The sequence below is a fragment of the Streptopelia decaocto genome (assembly GCF_964273445.1).
Source record: "Streptopelia decaocto genome assembly, chromosome: 1".
NCBI classification, from domain to species: Eukaryota; Metazoa; Chordata; class Aves; order Columbiformes; family Columbidae; genus Streptopelia; species Streptopelia decaocto.
This window is the reverse complement of record NC_138663.1, coordinates 46,521,555-46,540,777: the sequence shown is the minus strand read 5'-3', so window position 1 is coordinate 46,540,777 and position 19,223 is coordinate 46,521,555. Positions and strand designations below refer to the sequence as shown.

At 42.8% G+C, this 19,223-nt stretch overlaps 1 protein-coding gene across 1 annotated transcript in view; it reads left to right on the top strand.

Annotated features, from left to right (window-relative positions):
• Positions 1-17,864, top strand: part of CRADD (CARD and death domain containing adaptor protein) — a 79,924-nt gene extending 62,060 nt beyond the window's left edge. The window contains exon 3 of the mRNA XM_082043606.1: positions 17,346-17,864. Coding sequence (XP_081899732.1) covers positions 17,346-17,641 — 296 coding nt within the window. The 3' untranslated portion in view covers positions 17,642-17,864. The remainder of the gene's footprint in view (positions 1-17,345) is intronic.
• The last annotated feature ends 1,359 nt before the right edge of the window (positions 17,865-19,223 follow it).

Sequence of the window (19,223 nt, the reverse complement as noted above, 5' to 3'; positions counted from 1 at the left end):
CAGTGGGGGTGGTGAAGCACTGGCACAGGTTTCCCAGAGAGGTGGTCGATGTCCCATCCCTGCAGACATCCAAGGCCAGACTGGATGGGGCTCTGAGCAACCTGATCTAGTTGAAGATGTCCCTGCTCATTGCAGGGGGTTGGCCTAGATGACCTTTGAAGGTCCCTTCCAACCTGGACTATTCTATGAATCTATGAAATGCAGACATCAGAATTTGACTCAAAGGTGTTTTCTTTGAAATTAAACCAAATGCCTTAAATTCCTTGTGAAGCAACTGGCAGCATAGGGGTGAGGTGCAGATGTTGGAGGATGCTTTGGTAAACAGCAGCAGTGGATCAGCTGTTGTCTTGGTGTAGCTTTTCATGAATTTTCAAGGAATTGTTGTGATGGCACCTGCACATACCAAGAGCACCATTAGGAGATGTTTTCAGATATTTTCATGCATTACCTGTGGTCACTGGATGACTGAAAACAGAACAGATTGAAACCTCACTTTCTCCATCTTAAATGTGTTGGAGCTCCTCTGTGAGGAGCCTTCTTAGCTCTGCGGGTCAAATGTTTCAGGAGGATCCACAGCATACAAAGCTGCGAGGCTGGAGCCCCAGCCGCGGCCTAACCATGTGCACATATTTGTCTCCATAACATTTCACCCTTTGTAGCTCAAACAGCTACTGACCCCTTTGGTTATCTGCTCCCTTTGGTTATCAGTACCTCAGCGGATTTCCAAATTCTAGTATGCTAAGTTCCACACTTGAGATTATTTGGGACAATTTATTATTTACATTTCTGCGACCTGGTAAATCAGGTTTTCTGATTAAAACTGCAGAGGCGTAGCAGAGCTCCATTGGCATCTAAAGACGGGCACCTTTCCAAGCGGTGGTCATGAGTAGGAAATCCAGCGTGGATGAGCTGCTGGGCTCTTGGCTCCTCTGGTGCTTTTCCTTTTTCACCTGTGTAGGCCCAGCTCTTTGGAGTTATTTACACACAATTGTGGCAATCTCTGTGTACATAAGCTAATATATGCAAAGCTTTTTTCACAACCCAGGCCTGAGATTGCAAATTCTCCGGCGCAATGTCTCTTCTCTCTACACATTTGTATTTAACACAAGGCCAGTCTCATGAGGAGTTTCCAGACAGTACAGGGTGGAAGCCATAAAATACAGTAGTTCAGATATTAAGAAAGGCTAGAGGGCTGTTGGTTCAGAGTTCCTGGAAAGCCTGGGATGGCGTACAAATGAGGTAATATCTAAAACATCTTCAAATATGTTTCTAAAGCAAATGTTGCACAATTAAATGAAGGCTTCAGAGGAATAGAAGAGTAGAGGCAGATTTGTTTTTCTGTTGAACAGGACAAGTGTGTCATGTTTAATGATTCCCATAGAAAAACATGGCCTTCAAAATCAAAGCCATGTTGTCAGTATAACAAAGTATACAGGATTGCGACCTACAGAGCTGTAGACCCCTTCATAAAACCCGAGCAGCTCTCACCATCTCTTTCTAGTTGAGTTTTGTCTTTTCCTAGGCTTTCTCTTTTGGTCTAATATGTGTACTCATGCAGTAATTATATTTTTTCTCAGGGTCAGAGACCGATGAGCACCAGAGCTGTGCTGCAGATTGCTTCAGCTGCCTCCTGCTGTCCCCGCATATAGCTCTGATCTTATTTGATAGATATTCTCAAGCTGTGTTTCTTAATGAAACTGTCTTTAAAATAGCAATCCATGGGTTCACAGGGCTACAAATTTTTTGCAGTTGTGTATCTGAGACATTTTTATACGTTGCTTTAAATTATTCCATTAAGCTTATGTTCAGCTGTTCCAAACACACTTCTGTTCCCTGTAAAAGGTGTGTCCTGCCGCACTTAAAAACACAGGCGGCCTTGGTTGACTGAGTTTCTCTCCTTGCATGTGGAAATAATTGCATGGCACAAAGAACAGCATTAAAAATTGCTTCTACTTTCCTTGCTTCATTTACAGAAGGGGCCTGTTGAATCTCTTTGTTGAATTCTTTGGACATGAGTTGTTTAAAAAGGACTAGTGGTTTCTTCTGGTGATCCAGGGATTCTTGTCCTGACACAGGACACCTGCACAGGACACCTGCACAGGACTTTTTGAAAATATTGAGGCTCTCCACAGTTTTCAGCTTGACTATCCTCATTTGTTTGGCAATTTTGGAAGTGAAAATCTTTACAAATCTGTAGATCCTGAGGTGCCTCGAGCAAGGACCTTTCCTGGAGTGCCTGAAGTTCTCAAACATTTCAAATACAGTATAAATGTCACTAAATAATGTCTAGTTGATATCCCAAAAAGCCTGAGTCATAGTGGTACCTTCATGTTCTTGTCAACTTCTTTTGAGTAGACAAGAAGCCTCATTTTCAATCTAAAACATTCAATAACGGTATTTAAATAGTTCAGTCCTGTGGCTTTAGGATGCAACTCCTAGGCTGTATAACAGACTTAGAAAGCTGGAGTCTCCAAAACAAGGGAAAACCAAAGCATTGCAGCCAAATTTTCATCTGTCTTGTACACTTGAACTTGTAAACTTGTGTGTGAACCCTCGGTGCCTGTCATGAGGATATTTACACACACCAAAGTGCAAGTGGAAGGCCAGGCTGGGTAGGCGGGCACTGTGTGGTTTGTACACGGCAAAGTTGGGTTTGCATACGTTGATGTGGTATGGTGTATTTCTGCAAATGGAAATCTGAGGCCACTTTTGCAGAAATGTGTTAACCTCGCATTGCCAGGTCGTTCGGCTCTTCTCTGAGGAGCACACACACAAAACTGGGTAACACTTAGAATCTGAAGCTCAAAATATTTAGCCCCGTCTAACACTGAAATCAGTTAGAAGATCCGTTGTGGGGTGTGTTTGATTTCTTTAATAAAGTCAACCAACACATAGCAGTTACACCTGAAGAAGGAAGGGAGAGGAAGATGTTGATGTTTACAGTTCTGGCACTAAGATTTTCAGCATTATTAAAAAACCCAAAAAATGCTTATCTCTTTATTTACAAGTTTGTAGAAAAAAAAAGATTTTTACTTAAAAAATATCCTTTTTTAGGATTGGGTTTCCATTGTTACCTCTAGGAGGCAGCTGTGATGACAGGAACAGTTGTCGAGGAAATAACAGCCCTTTTCTCTTGTTTGTAGCAAGATTTTAGATTTGACTCCCCCAGGGACACAAGCATCGTTTGTATTTCTGCATCTCTGGGATGGAATAGATTTGTCCAGTTTTTTTATTTGCTTTTTGGTTTTGTTTCAATTTTACTTAGGTTAGGCATAGCTGTGTAAAAAATCCCAAACCAAGTAAAACAAATCTTTTATGGTCTGTCTGATCTTCCAGCCTTTTCATTTCTGATGTTAAAACATTTTTATTTCTGTTTCATTGTGTACGAAAGCCAAAGTGACTGAAATTTAAATTCTGGATCAAAATCTGGCAACTAATAGACTACAAAACTCTGAAGGAAAACATTATTCTGTGTGCATGAGACATGAAAGTTAATTGTTTAAGCAAAAGATTTTTTTAGATGTTTAGGTTTTGCGTGTGAATTGTCCCACTAATACTGGCCTAAATCTTCTACAAATACCGTAAGTAATACAAATATTTGCTAATAGCTTGTTTGATTTTGAACTTGCTTCACTTGCTTTGGCAAAATGCTGCTCCTGAGTGAGTAGAAGAGTAATTGGGTCCGCAGCCTTCAAGCACGGTGGCTGCAGCTGTGAGTCACCTCATTACTTTCAGTGCTGTCTTGGGATCTCTAATGACGGCAGCTGGTCTGAGTGCCGTGTCCCCTGTGTCCCCCGTGTCCCCCGGTACCAGCCGTGTCACAGGGCAGCCGCGAGCCCCAGCGGTGAGGACATCGCGTGGGCTGGGAGGTCAGTGCTGACTCAGAGGGGAAGGAGCGCTCATCCAACCCGGGGTGGTGTGAAGTGCTCTGCGAATTGGGACCTCTGTTTATGACATGACTTCACCCACGCTCACATTTTCATCCTTTTTCTCACAGGGGGGTGTGACAGTTCCCCAAACCGAATTTGTGGAAATGAAATCAAAATGGGGATGAATATGACTTACAGACGTCTAAGACTTTCATCATTTTTTATTAAGAGTTTGAAAATGTTGATTCATTTATTTATTTATACACTACAAATATAATCTCACATTTGCTTTACAGATAATTAAAAGTCCCATGACTGTGACCTTCTAAAATTACTGCCCTACCAGTCAGCTAAAGTTGCTTTTGGATAGTACTGATCCGTCAAACCACCCATGGGATTCCAGATCAGTTTCTTTCAGATCTTCAAGTGACTTGGCACTTGAGAGGGCTGGGTGCGATGCAGAGCCTCCCACCAGTCTGGAAATGGAGAGAAGCACAGATGATGCCACCTGAAGCTCTCCTTCCTTACACCTATGGAAAGCTGTCCCTTCAGGCTTGGCAAGCCAGGCGTAGCGACCAGCTGTAGCTGAGCAGGGTATTTTAATACCTGTTTTTTCTTGTGGATTTTCAAATGTCAAAATATCTGAAGTTCATAAGCCTTTAAAGCACTGATACAAGGGAAAAAAAGGAAAAAAAGAAACCAGGAGAGCTCTAAATCCATGTTGCTTATGGCATTTTGGGAAGTCTTTTACACCTGTGCAAAATGTCTATAAAGAGACACTAAACTAACCCGCTGCATTTTGTTTACTTGCTTTGTGTGGGTGTAAATGATTAAATAAAAATGCCAAGCAGTGGTGGATTCAGCATAATGATAGTACTGTTTTAGCTCGCTCTGCGTGGCTTGTTCTATTAATATATGTTTGTGGTCAGGAAGGAACGCTGTCTCACTTCGCTAAAATACGAAACTTGGTAAAGTGTAATATGTGCAGTATTAATTTTGGTTTGACACCTGCCAGGCAAAGATCTTCACCAGCCAAAGGCATTCTTCTCAGCTGAGCTCCATCTGTTCTGCAGATCTTCGGTTCTGATATTTCTAACTACTCAAGCCAAAGCAAAAAGCAGAGCCAACTTGAAGAAAAAAATCTCTAGGAGGAATGAGCAGTTTTATCAATGCTAAATATAATGGTTTGTTGTCATACGTGGTTGAAGTCCTGTAAAGGAAACATGTGCAATTAGTTGTGTTGTATAAGAAAACAGTCCTTCAAACTGGCAGTATGATTTTTGCTGTTGCATGAAAGGAACATCCATAGCTGAAGTCCAGGCACATGTTTTTACTGTTGAAATGCTGCAGCCTTTAGAAAGATTTCTTGGTAGGAAGTTGCTAGTAAAAATTTTTATCAGTTATTGTACTTGGCAGATAAACATCTCAAGGAGTCTGCTGTGATTTTTGCACACAAAGAGCAGTAGGATTAACACCTGCCTCAGCTCTTTGAAAGACAGAGCAGTCTATTTGAAATAAGCATTCAAGTGGTGTCTGTCAAAAGAAGTTAACTTCCAATCCCCTGACAAAAGTTGCATGATAAGTTTGTCACCTGGCTGACAAAATAATCATTAATTGCTCCAGGTGTCTTTGTTTTGCACTTAGAGTGGGTGAATTACTCTGTCAGAGCTGCCCGGCCCACCCGGGTAAACATTTGCCTCCTATCAAACCATGAGAAGCCTAATGCAAATATATATGTGCTTTATGTTTGTCATAGCTTCATACCACCATCCACTGATTGTTAATTATTGTTTGTGATAGCGTGGAGGAGAAACTTGACTGAGGGAACTGATGGCTCTGTGTGCCTCAGACCAGTAATTAATGGCTGAAAGTGTTGTGAGTATTATCATAGAATCATAGAATTCACTAACAACTGCAGAGCATTCAAAAGCATATAGAAGTCTGCTGGCATACTTCAGAATTTGATTTTTTAATTTCTAGAGTTGACTCTTGGAGTGACCGATGGCATATAAACCAGAGGCTCTCATCTCTCCGCTCAGGCAATCAGGTAGCTTTGTGCTGTCTAACAACTAGTTGCATCTGGCTTCCAAAACATGGTCATACATCTTCTTTCCATATAACTTTTCAAGTCATATTTGGAAAAGAGTCTTTGCCCAAGGTCTGAATGCTCAGCATATGTATGTAAGCAGTTCTTCCAAATAATTCCTAAAATCTTAGGTGTTCCTCAGAACTTCCCAGCTGAGTAGATATTTCTTTTTTCCTTAGTGTAACACAGCACCCTGAACCTGCTCGTGCATTTATACCAAAGGTGTCACTGCAAGGATGCCATCATTAGCTGTGGCTTCAGTGCTGATGCATATAGCTTATTTATGTGTAACAATATACAAATTCATACGAATACCAAACACATTTTACTTCCCCTTCAGTTTCTACAGCAGCATCAAATGCTGCTAAAAATAGAGAAGTATAAAACCACAGAATGATTAAGTCCAGTCCTGTCTGTAATGCTTAGGTAATCCTGCTTGAAAAGAGAGCAGATATATGTTGTGGTTTTGTTTTCTTTGCACAGATATTCGTTTCCCCACATGGATCTGCAGTTGCCATTTTATTTATGAAATTAATTATTTGATTTCTTGGTATGCAACAGCAGAGAAATAGTAGATAGACTTGTAATGATTTTTGTGCATGGGAAACAGAATGATATCCACACAATTAGCAGCTGAAACTTTGTCCCTGCTCTTCCCAATAAAAAGCAAAAGAGCAAGTGAAAACCCAATCCCTTTCAACTCCTTAAACCTAGGGATTGCTCCCTATGGCTTGAAAAGGATGAAAACTTAAGACAGCATGAATTTGTTTAGGGACTTCTCTGTCAGTCTGTTTGACATGGATTAATCCTGAAGGCCATCAGTATAGCAGAGATCTGTGGAGGTACAAAACTTGTAAAACAGATTAAACAAAGTTTGAGAAAACTGCATAGCTGCTGGAACTGAATAGCGGGAATACTACTGAAAACTTTTGTCATGAAATGTGAATGTTTATGTTTCAGGTTTTAGCAGTCTGCTGCCACATCCACGGCTACTAGGCAATCATTAGCAAGTGATAAAGAATATATGAATTAGCTGCTGGTATTGAGCCAAAATAGAAACATCTGAGCTCTCAAATTGCCTGTAGATTTACACAATTTTGTGTTGTCTTTTTTTCCTACCCTAATACTCCAAATGTATTTAATGTCACAAAGCAAGATGCTTTAGAGCTCACGCAGAAGAAGAAATTGCCATTGAATGAAGATAGATGTACTTTTTAATTACACCAGCAAACTTATGGCAGGAAGGAGGTGAATTTGGTACCATGGGTAGATTCGGTTTCACTTGTGGGGCCCATTTAAAGTTGTCATAGATTTTATTAACTCAGGATCCTACCCACAATTAATTCTGCAAGTTGGCTGTCATAGTATTAGATTCTAGTTTATTTAAAATAAGACAGAAAACTTCCAGTCTTTTAGTACAGCTCTGAAAAAACAGCATGATGTGGAAGAATGCAGCCAGTCTTAAAAATTTATTTCATATTTACGTTCAGTTTGATTAGTGCCTTTCATAATTTAATTACAACACATGGAAGTATAAATTACCAGGATAAAAGTACACTTACGAGTAAGTGTTTAATGATCACTAATTGACAGAGGTTGGTTTTATTCATACACAGTCTGTATATTAATGACTGTTTGCATTCATCAGATCAGAAATTATCAAGATATAGAAACTTTACAATCCTGCACTTACGAAGCAACACTGCAGACCTTCTCAGACAATCATAAAATTCTCTGTCAAATTTGTTTTACTATAATGTAGTCAGTCAAAAAAAAGTGCCACTTTTTAAACCCTTTTTTTAGGTGTTTTTCTTTTAATGTGCTTATGGTACAGATTCCATTCTGTAGTTTAGCATGACTATTTAACTGACCAAGATTTCATTTTGATTACCTTAGAGAAGATAGTGTATATTCTCGATTTATACAGGCATTCTTGGGAAGGTAACTGGGCCTGTTGTTCCTACCAAGGTGCAGTTTTTCCATCACTGGGATTTCCCTGTGTCGAGTCAGCTCTATGGGAGGAAGAGGAGGCAGCTCCCAAGCAGAACCAGAGATCAGCTCGTGCTTGGCAATCATCCTTAAATGGTGTCCTCCGATAGCCTTGATTCAGATGAAGGAGATGGGCATCACTTTGATAGTGAGCAACAGCCTCCAGAGGAGACAGCCAGCACAGAGAGGTGGAACAGCTACCACAGGTTTCTACTTTGCAGCCACCAATGCAGCTCGTCACTCGTGCTGGGCAGGAGAGACAGAGACCCAGCTGCACACATCCTAAAGGCAGGAGAAGGATATACATCTTCTTCAAGTTATTTTAATCTGCTTCTCTACATTATTTTAATCTGAGTGTATTAACTTTCTATATGGAAAGATGTCTATAATGGAGTCAAGCCGTCTTGCTTCAAACAGTACAGGATTTGGTTCAATTTTTTCTCACCCCTCAGTCAAATGCTTTTTGAAACTTGCTGACACCAAGAGGCAAACCGTAGTAGTTTTGAATAGACTTTTGATGGGCTGTGTGATCCGTGCTATTTGCAGATGTATAGAAAAGATATGTCTATGGTGACATATAGAAGAGAAGTATTTTTCCATGTTCCCTGGAGCATGATTATTTGGAGGTGTTGCAAAACACTAATGTTCCCTTCCCAGTCTTTGAATCAGACCGTTGTTTAATTAGCAACAAAGACAACAAGAAAAAGAACAACACCCAAACTGTATAGTAGGGGTTGGTTTCTGGATAGCCTGTTCCACTTTTTTCACTGATGAGCTATTTGAGCTTTTGTGTTTAAACAGGTCCTGAATCAGACCCTTCTAAAGTTCACAGCAACTAAATAACCTTATAATGCTTTATGATAATCTTTTAACTTGCACGGGAGGGTGTAAGTGCTGTGCTCTGTACGCAAGCCTGCCAAGTGTCGTGTATCTGGAGTGATACTTTTTCATCTGGCACACCAGTTGTTCATTGCCACAGGTTGGCTTAGAGCTGATGAATTTGGATGTGCTGTAGGAAGGGGGCAGGCATTTGCCTGCAGTTTGGCCTGTTAGAGCAAGGTTGGGTGAGAACAGCTGAACAAGAAAGCAGAAGAGCGCTGTACAAATGGAGACCCGCTGTCACCTCCCATCCCATTTTCTAATAAACTGAACCAAGCCGCCCCATGCAGTTATCCAGCACCTTCTGTTTATTCCATCCTTCTCTCCAGGACCTCCACCATGATCTGCCCTTTGACTTCAGTGACTTACAGCATCCATTGGGATTCTTTCAAAACAATTAATCTCTGCTTTCCCTGTCATCCACCATTTCTGGTGGCTCAAGGGAAAAGGTTCTTCACCCAGAGGGTGGTGGAGCACTGGAACAGGCTCCCCAGGGAGGTGTCACGGCCCCAAGCCTGACACTGTTCAAGAAGAGACTGGACAACACCCTCGGACACATGGTGTGAACTGTGGGGTTGTCACATGCAGGAACAAGGGTTGAACTCCATGATCCTTGTGGCTCCCTTCCAACTCAGGACATTCTATGATTCTGTAAGGGGGCTGCAACTCTCAGAGGTCTCTGATCCCTCCATTACTGGGAGTATTACACACCTTCCAATTCAGGTTCTGCAACCCCACCTCAGTGCTCTTAAAAGCCTGTCCCAACCTGATCCACCAAGTGTTGTTCTCCTTCCTGACCCACTTCTACCATTGTGCTGAGGCCAAGGGAGTTCCACTTTAAAGAAAATATACCTGATTAAGTGCAAGTTCGTTTGCTATTGTGACATCCAGTCATTAAATAATTTCTGGAACATAACACAGCTGCCAAAACACACAGCAGGCAGTCTGGCAACCATGACCGTGCCCGTTCAGTACCCACTGCTGTGTCTGTGGTTCAGGCTAGTTGAACAAGTACTCTGTGCCCAGAGGGGGCTGGAGGGAAACAGACTCTAGCACTAGGTTCTTTATTATATGTGTTTCCCTTTACCTGATGTGCCTCAAATGTCACTGCTAGCACATTAGCCACAACAGTTCTGTGGAGCTTCAAAGTCCATTTTAGCACAATATCCTGTAGTAACCAAAGCTTTGTGCTCCTCCGCTGCGGGCTGTTGTGTGTTTGTGTCTACCCCTAGTAGTTTTCTGAACCTGTTGGCCAAATTCAAGAGTGCTGCCTAGCTGCTGTTGCAGAGAGGAGCAATTTCATTAGTATCTTGAGAATTAGTAAGCAGCTGGAGAAGTCCTGAAGCATGAGTCAACTGTAGAACTCAAACCGGGGGGGAAACAAGACTTTTTTGGTTTGCTGCTTGTGGAACTGCTTGATCTAAGTTTAGCGCTTCTCAGGGAAGAACTGTACTCCAGATGCCAGGAAAGACAATTAAAGAGGGCTCTGAAACGCTTGCTTTGAACTCTCCAGAAATTATGAGCAGGATCTGGTGGTAAGAGGGTCAAGTGAACAACAGTTAGTGATTTGAGTCCAGATCACTGAAGGACTCTGTACACCTGTCAGCAGGAGATGCTGGGGCCAGACACATACCTATGTGATTACTCCTTTTTACAGTCCCATTCCAGCTAGGCAGGATCTGAACCCCAGAATCACCTACCTGTTTCTGATGTGTTTATATAAAAGTTAGAGCATTTGTCTAGCATTATATCTGCAAAGGGCTCTAGCATTCAATTTTACTCTGTTTCAGTGTAGCCTTTGATTCCCAGGAGAGTTTTCTCTCTACCAGGCTCCATTCTAAAGGTTGGGAAGCATTCTTCACCCTTTCCACCCTTTACATGTTTTGCTGAAATTATTTATCTGGAGAAAGGGAATGAAGAGGAGCATGACTGTGGGCCTCAGCATTAGGGTGTGCAGCTCAGAGAGACCAGGGTTCCCATCTCCTCTTTCAGGGCTGCTTCTGTCTTCTTATCCAACGAGCATGTATTATACATGGTAATTTAAGTGGATAGAATACAGAGGCAGTACTGGAAGCAAACACCAGTCCCCAGAACATCCTTTCCCAAAGGACAGATTTATTAGATAGTTACTAGATAAGAGGTGGGCCATTGTATCCCTGGCTCTCCAACTGTCTCCTGAACTGCCCGTGGAGTTGTCCTTGCAGAATTAGGCAGCAGCTGATGGATACTTTTTCAGCATTTTGGATTCAGGTACATCATCTCCATCAAAGTCACTTTTACACAGCAAAGAGCAAAATACTAGAAGTTTGGTTTGTGTTGCATGATGTAAAAATGTATTGACTGCATAAGGGAGAAGACTCCCTGAAACTCCAACAGATGCTTTTGGTGATGCACAGAGAGGTCACACTTACATAGAAAAGGGTGCTTTAGACAAAACCATAAGGCACTTTGGGCTGTCAGCAGTTCTGAAGAATCAGGTGGGTACTTTGCAGATCACCAAAAAATGCCTCAGCACTTTTTGCTGCTGTATCCTGTGTTGGAGCAAAGCTCGCTTGCTCCCCCCTGCATTCCAACAGCATGGAGGGCGGGAGGTCAGTCCCTCAATGCTGATAAAGATTTTCCCATGACGCAAGACAATCTAAGAGATGATCTCAGCTTTTTTCATCACCTAGAGAGGGTGATGAGAAAGCAAAAATCTTTAAATGATTCAAAGCCCATTTTCACTGGACTTTATCTTGCATCCTCCCACTTGTGCCAAGCGGGACAGAGCTGGGGTGAGTTTATTTTCCGTCCCCCTGATTGTTACAACATCTTCTTGGAGTCTCCTACTTAAAGCTGGAGAGGTCCTGAAGAGAAAGAAATGCAAAAGTGCCTTTGCCCCATATGTAGCTTTGGTATCTGGTTTACTCTGTTGTGTCTGGTACGTATCTGTGATACTATTTATATCCAGCTCTGTTTCCTGTCCACACTCACCAGCACCGCCGTATCTCCCATTCTGTGCAGTGGTCTTGGAAGCACACATGCACACGCAGGCCAGAAGTTGTCAACATCGCCTGTTTTTTTGACTGGGACAGCTGGGATAAAGGCTTAGGGTGGATGAGCTTCCTTGACCAGCGAGAGCTGGAGATGGGGAGAAGCGCATTGCCTTATGTTGCAGCTTGGATACAAGGAGCTGTGGGTCTTTCTCTGGGTGGATTTCAGCTCCAGCACCAGGGTGGAGAGAGTCCTCTCCACCTCCAACCCACAGAAAGGGGGTTGTCACGTCCCAAGCGCTGGGTTAGTGAGCTGGCCAGTGGTCCCAGGAGAGCAGCTCTGCACCAGGCTGGCTCACTCCCCAGCACAAAGTCGTCTGCTCCCCGTTCCTCAGGGACTTTGTGGCTTCAGTGTGAGCAGCAAGACTTTAGCCCCTAAATCTGCACAGCACGTGGCTCTGGCACTTCACGTCATAGACCGTGTCCACAGCTGGACATGGTGTTTCACTCCGTGTCCTTCCCAGAGGCGACCACACCACAAATCAGCTTCTCTGGGGAAACCCTTGATATGCTCCAATGGTGCCCCGAACCCTGCTTCTTACAGTTTGTAACCACACTGTCCTCATTTTGCTAAGCTGAAGAATATATCTAACATAAGCACATACACCTCCACACTGGATCCACTTAAAGCAAGAAGAGCTTTACATTTTTTTGCAAAATTGAGGTCGAAGCATCCTAAACATACCTTTCAAATGCAACTGCAGGATCTGCGTAACTGACACTTTTGCTCTGATCTTGTTACCTCCCTCAGGCAGTTCCTGACAAATGGAGATTCTAAGTGAGGGCCTGTAGTAAACATAACTGAAAAAAGGCGTCTGTAATGTTTTTGCAATGTGTTCAAAGCAGCTTGGGTGCTGAGCACAGAAAACTAATTTCCCTTTTACTTGAAATGCCATTATGTTTATTAAATTAAAAGTGGCATTAATCCTAGAACAGATCCAAATCTTTTTGTGATTTTACATTTGTGATAACTAAAAGATCTGACTAAATATTTCTCTGTACCTCTAACTAATATTGCCCATCATGTAATACTTGTCTCAGGTTTTCCTCAGTGACTTTGTATCAGAGCTGAAAAAGAGCTATCACAGAAAATAAAATGGGACTAAAATAACAGTCCTTTGTATTAAATTTAACATTTGGCTTCTGTCCCAGAATTTTCCTGCATCCATATTAGAATCAGATGCTAGCCTAAGATGAAAAGATTTCCTGGATGGGTTTTATTCTTATTCTTATTAAAGGGCTGATAACAGGCTAAAGGCAAGATACTTGTTGTAGTAAAAAAATCTGCCTAATATCAAAGGCTGGATGGACAAGCTGACATGTATTATTGTTAGGCCTCCCTGCCTGATCACATTTCAGTATCATAAAATCATTCCGCTAGTGAACATGAAGTATAAAAATTCCAGTGTGAGAGCAAAAAGCCCAGGCTGGCAGGTAACGCTCCTTTGGGCACGCTGCTTTGTGCTTAGAAGCTGACCATAAGCCAATACAAGGGTTTAACATCAAAAAGTGGTGTTGGTGACAGCACCGGGTAGCTATATTTATTTTAAATTTTATTTATTCTCAAATATTTGTATTCATGAAAGGCACTCCCTTGTCCTGACCTACCTGTGGAGCTGGTGTCACCTCTGATGTGGCCGCATAGGGCAGCCCCACCAGTATCACCTCAGCTTTCTTCATCCTTTGCCACATCCCCAAACCAGCCACTTGTCCCAGGTTCCTTTGGCAATCTGGAGACAGAAAGATCAAAGGGACCTAACTACTCTTCAGAAGGCAATTTTGCCTTTACTCAAAGCAGCTTTGTATAATACTTACATATGATTGGGCTTAAATTGTACAAACATTTGCATACTCTGGGTATTCTCTGAAAAAAAAAAAAAAATTACTTTTGATAAAATGAAGGAGTGGTGGTTTCTGGTGTTGCTGTTCTGCAGTAGTGGAGACTGTGAGCGTGATATTGGAGCTATAAATTAGATTTTGCAACGCGGTTCTTCTGTAAGGAGTCTGCTACTTCAGACCGACAGGCTATAATTAGCATTTTCTTGGGGATATTTTTGCTCTGTTTTGATGCAGTGTCTTTAGCAACAAAAGTAGAGCAGCAATTGCAGGCTGTGTTGACCATTTCAGCCCTTCATCACAAAGGGTATCAAAGAGTATCTTTATTGAAGGGTATCTTTACAGAATCACAGAATCACAGAATCGACGGGGTTGGAAGAGACCTCAGAGATCATCGAGTCCAACCCTTGGTCCAACTCTAGTCCATTTATTAGATCATGGCACTAAGTGCCATGTCCAATCTGAGTTTAAAAACCTCCAGGGACGGCGAGTCCACCACCTCCCTGGGCAGGCCATTCCAATGCCTGACCACTCTCTCTGTAAAGAATTTCTTTCTAATATCCAGCCTAAATTTCTCCTGGCAGAATTTAAGCCCATGTCCCCTTGTCCTATTGCTGACTGCCTGGGAGAAGAGACCAATCCCCACCTGGCTATAACTTCCCTTCAGGTAGTTATAGAGAGTGATGAGGTCACCTCTAAGCCTCCTCTTCTCCAGACTAAACAACCCCAGCTCCCTCAGCCTCTCCCCATAGGTCTTATGCTCAAGTCCCTTCACCAGTCGTGTTGCTCTTCTCTGGACTCGCTCCAGCACTTCAATGTCTTTCCTGAACTGAGGGGCCCAGAACTGAACACAATACTCCAGGTATGGCCTCACCAATGCAGAGTACAGGGGAAGGATCACTTCACTTGTCCTGCTGACCACGCTATTTTTGATACAGGACAGGATACCACTGGCCTTCTTGGCCACCTGGGCACACTGATGGCTCATGTTGAGCTTCCTGTCAATTAGTACCCCCAGGTCCCTTTCTGTCTGACTGCTCTCCAGCCACTCTGTGCCCAGCCTGTAGCGCTGCAGGGGGTTGTTGTGACCAAAGTGCAGCACCCGGCACTTGGCCTTATTGAACTTCATCCCATTGGAATCAGCCCATTTTCCAGTCTATCCAGATCCCTCTGCAGAGCCCTCCTGCCTTCCAGCAGGTCGGCACTCCCTCCCAACTTGGTGTCATCAGCAAATTTGCTGATGATGGTCTCAATCCCCTCATCTAAATCGTCAATAAAGATGTTAAACAGGACTGGACCCAACACTGACCCCTGGGGGACACCACTAGTGACTGGCTGCCAGCTAGATGCAGCCCCATTCACCAGCACTCTCTGGGCCCGGCCCTCCAGCCAGTTCTTAACCCAGCGTAGATATCTCATATCTTTATAGATATTTTATGCTGCTTTTCTAAATGCACCTTTTTAAAGCAACTGGTATGTGGTTTGAATTTACAGGCAGAGAGTTGTTTCATCAGTGCTGGGTGTTCACAGCATTGACATCAACATCTGAGCTTATACCCAGTGCTCCTTTTACAGTCAATGGAGAGAAATGTGGAAATGTGCATGTTTAGAGGAGTAATTAATCTGATTATTTCAGACATCTTCTTTCCAGTAAGATGGATTGAATTCTAGAAGACCCTAATTCTCTCCTTAGTGATAATTAATCCTAGTATACTTAGTACAGGAGGGGCCAATGTAGTTAGGTGAGATGGATCCCATACAGCATGTTTCTGAATAGCACTATATTCTCACTCTGCTATTAACACTGCTTTTTTTTTTTTTTAGTGTTCAGATTACCATAGGGAATACACAAAGAGATCACTTGTGTTTATAAGAAATACTTGATTCGGTCCCTAAGAGGTTTTTACTGCTGATAATTACAGCTACCTTAATGCTTCCCATGAAAGCTGCTTTGGTAGTTGTATTGATCCTGTCCTCCGTGACTTGGGTGCCAGTTCGATGCTCAACATCTTCTCAGATAAAGGGTGCATTCTGGGGCATATTAGGTACTTGGGCAGTACTAACGGACAGTGAGCAGAAGTCTCTGAGGGACCATGGGACTTCCTCGCGCTCTCGTGACAACAGCTTCAAGGAGGCCAGATGAATGGGGCTGTGGCACATTGTGCTGGTTTGACTGAAAATGAGTTAGTTTTCTTCTTGCAGTTAGAAACCTTTCTTTTTCATAGCTAGCACAGTCATTGTTTATATTTAGTTTGGGAACAAGAGATAATACCCTGTGACAGAGTTAATGTTTTTAATTGCTCTGGTCTGAGAGCCAAGGACATTCTGAGTGCTCTGCCCACAGGTGTGAGGCAGCGAGGAACGGGGGCATGGATGGGGCAGAGCTTGACTGACATCCGGATTGATCAGTAAGAGTATTCCATACCATTAGCATCGTGCTTCATATTTAAGGAGAGCTGTGATCTTCTGGTCTCTGTCTCTCTTGCTCTCTCTTTTTGTCAGAGCCAGGACAGAGACCGATGCAGGGAAGTTCTATTTGGGACTTTCTGTATTTCAGCCTTTTGCCATCCCACCCTTTGCAGAGGCCTCTGGGCCTTTCTGCCTATTTCTCTCTTCTCTCTCTGGGATCAGCTGTTCAGGACCAGGTGCTGCTTCCTGGGACCGGCTGCTCAGTGTGGACGGAGTTTTTGAGGAATTGCATTGAATAGCTTTTATTTTATATTCTATTTCTATTTTATATGTGTATTTACTAGTAGTGTATTAGTATTTTGTAATTTTATTAAACTGTGTTTATCTCAATCCAAGTTTCTCCCTTCCCTTTCGATTCTCTCCCCTCTTTGTAGATGGGGAAGGGGTGGGGAGTGAGTGAGCAGCTATCGTGGTTGTATTGCTAGCTTGGGTTAAAACACAACACACATATATGCCTGGTTTTGAGAATGTTACTATAACTGGGATGAGGGATAATAAAACATAGTTTGTACTGGGGAACGGTGCTGATGCCCTGTTTGTTTGGATTCACCTGAGCTGTGCTTGTGGGTTCATTCAAACAGAAGAAAAGCCCCCAAAGCTGGTCTCCTCAAGACGAGTTTGCCAGGTACAACAGGGCACAAAGGGTAAGTAGCATCTTAGGAGACAGAAGAATTTCCTGTGAACAGCCCTCAGCAAAAAAATAGAGTAATACCTAGTAACTAAGGAGTCAAAGTTATTTCAGAAGTTTACAAAGAGAGTCACAGAACAGCAGTAATAAGGTGTTATTTGTCCCATAATTGTCACTACGTCATGCTGGTGCAAGCAGATTGACTTTCAGAGGGCGTTGGCTGCTGGAAACATGTTCCTCAGAAACCTTTCTTGTTCACTACCCCAAAATCTATAATTACTTTTGGAAGTCTTGTCTTTGAAGTAGAATTCTGATATGTGGATTACTGACACCCAAAACCTCAAGGCTCCCTAGTACAGTCCACTGAGCATTAGTTTTCCTCTAATTAATCTTCTGGTTGATTATGTCATTATTTTTTCTAGGTGAGTATGTATTCTGTTTCTTTAATTAATTCTTTCACCTCAGCTTTGCTTATTCCCTCCTTTGACAAGGTTTTACATTACTATTTGCAGCATTGCCTAGTGACATGTGTGTGCATTTTCTTTTTCTTTTTACAGATATAACTGAAATTGCACCATGTATTTCGAAGACTTCACCAACAGATCAGCAGCTGAACAAACTGGCGAGGAGACTGGGACCCGAATGGGAGCATATCGTTCTGTGCTTGGGTCTGTCCCATACTGACATCTATCGATGTAAAGTCAATCACCCGCACAACCTGCAGTCACAGATCGTAGCTGCATTTGTCCTCTGGAGACAGCGTTTGGGGAAAAAAGCAACGATCCAAAATCTGCAGGCTGGTCTGATGGCAGAAGAAGTGGATCCTTCTGTGATACAGTACATGCTTGAGTGAAGCTGTGCTATTGATGGGGACTTTTCAAGCACTTAGTTAAATTAAATAAAGAGGATTCACTGACATGTGTGTGGAAGATCTGACGCCTCAAACTGGAAAAAAAACAGGGTTGCAAACTGTGGGTTTATTAAGCTTAAACATTCCAGTTTTCTGTGGCATCTCGTGACTTGTAATTCTTTTCATGCCGGATTAATTTTTAGCAGGCATTAAAAAATGGATCACTTTTTCCTGTTCACTGTTGTACTATTCCAGTGGGGATATAGGGTGACACTTAAAGTCCTCGCACGCGGCCGCCCTGCAGTGAACTCAGCAAGGTTTCTGATTTCATTGCGGGAGCAACACTTGGTTTAACCTATTTTCTGGACTATGTAGGAGCCTTTTTTACTGCTGTTCCGTGCTAGTTCCCTGATATCCCAGCAAAAAATGAGAATAATCCCTGTTACTAATTTAACAATTTTACAACAGTTATTGCAGGTGGCTAATTTCACATTTGTAAAAGTTTTAGCACGTAGGGTTTCTTGCTAGGATAGATGGCTGCCACCTTGGTCTGCCTTTGAAACTGGCCCTAAGTGGAAGTAACAGGAACCTAGTGTGCCTGTGGGGGTTTCTCCTGTTATTATTTAATGGGTGTAGGTTTCTGCAAGCAGACAGGCACCATGCACGTATGTCATTTCTTAGCACAGCATGAATGGGGAATTCTCAGAGAAAACACACTGTGGAAAAGTGATCAGAGCATAGGCAGGAACCAGCAAGCAGAGAAAGGAGGTGCCTAAAAACCGAGATAACTTCTAAGTTGTCCATGTTTGTCTCGCCTAATGAACTGGGAGACACCTGTGTACCTGCTGAGTCTTCACACTGTGCTCTGGATCTTGTTTCACAGAAGTTTTATTTCAAAGTGTCATAGGCACCTTTCTCTGACCACCACATGTCCAACACTGTACTGATGCTTGCAGGTCTTTTCTGTTCAAGATGAACACCCCCCTGCCCTCCTTCCAGATTGTGCCATCCACCAGGCTCATTTGCTTTCTACCAGATTTTCTGCTCCTAATGGGGGCAGCTTCGACACCCCTGTCCCCAGGTCTTTGCCAGCTGCAATTGCACCACCAGTGATGGTTAGCTCTTATCCAGAAGAACGGTAAAGCTTGGGCTTTTCCCTCCTTCCCTCCTGTGAAGGAGATTTTCTTGCTGCTGGAGGAAACCACCAAGGTTTTTGCTGACCAGGTAAGTGGGCATCAATCCCCAGGTGTGTGTCCAAAGGCAATGGAAGGGATCAGCTGCTCTCTGAGGCCTGATGATATGAGGCAGAATACATTTTAATTCTCCCTGAGCAGTTTGCTGTAGAGTAAATAAGGAACAAAGTTTGGATGCAGGGCTTCCAGGTCTATTTATGAACAAGTTATAGTAGCTGCTTCATCTACAGAATCATTGCCAAGTAACTTCCCGTCGTACAAGATCTGCCCCATACAATTTAACAGCTTAACAACCTCGTCAGAGGTCTCGACTGAGGCAAGAATGAACTTTACTGCCTTTTTTTTTTTGCTTTTCAGTTCTTCCTATACTCAGATTTTGGAAGACATCTGGG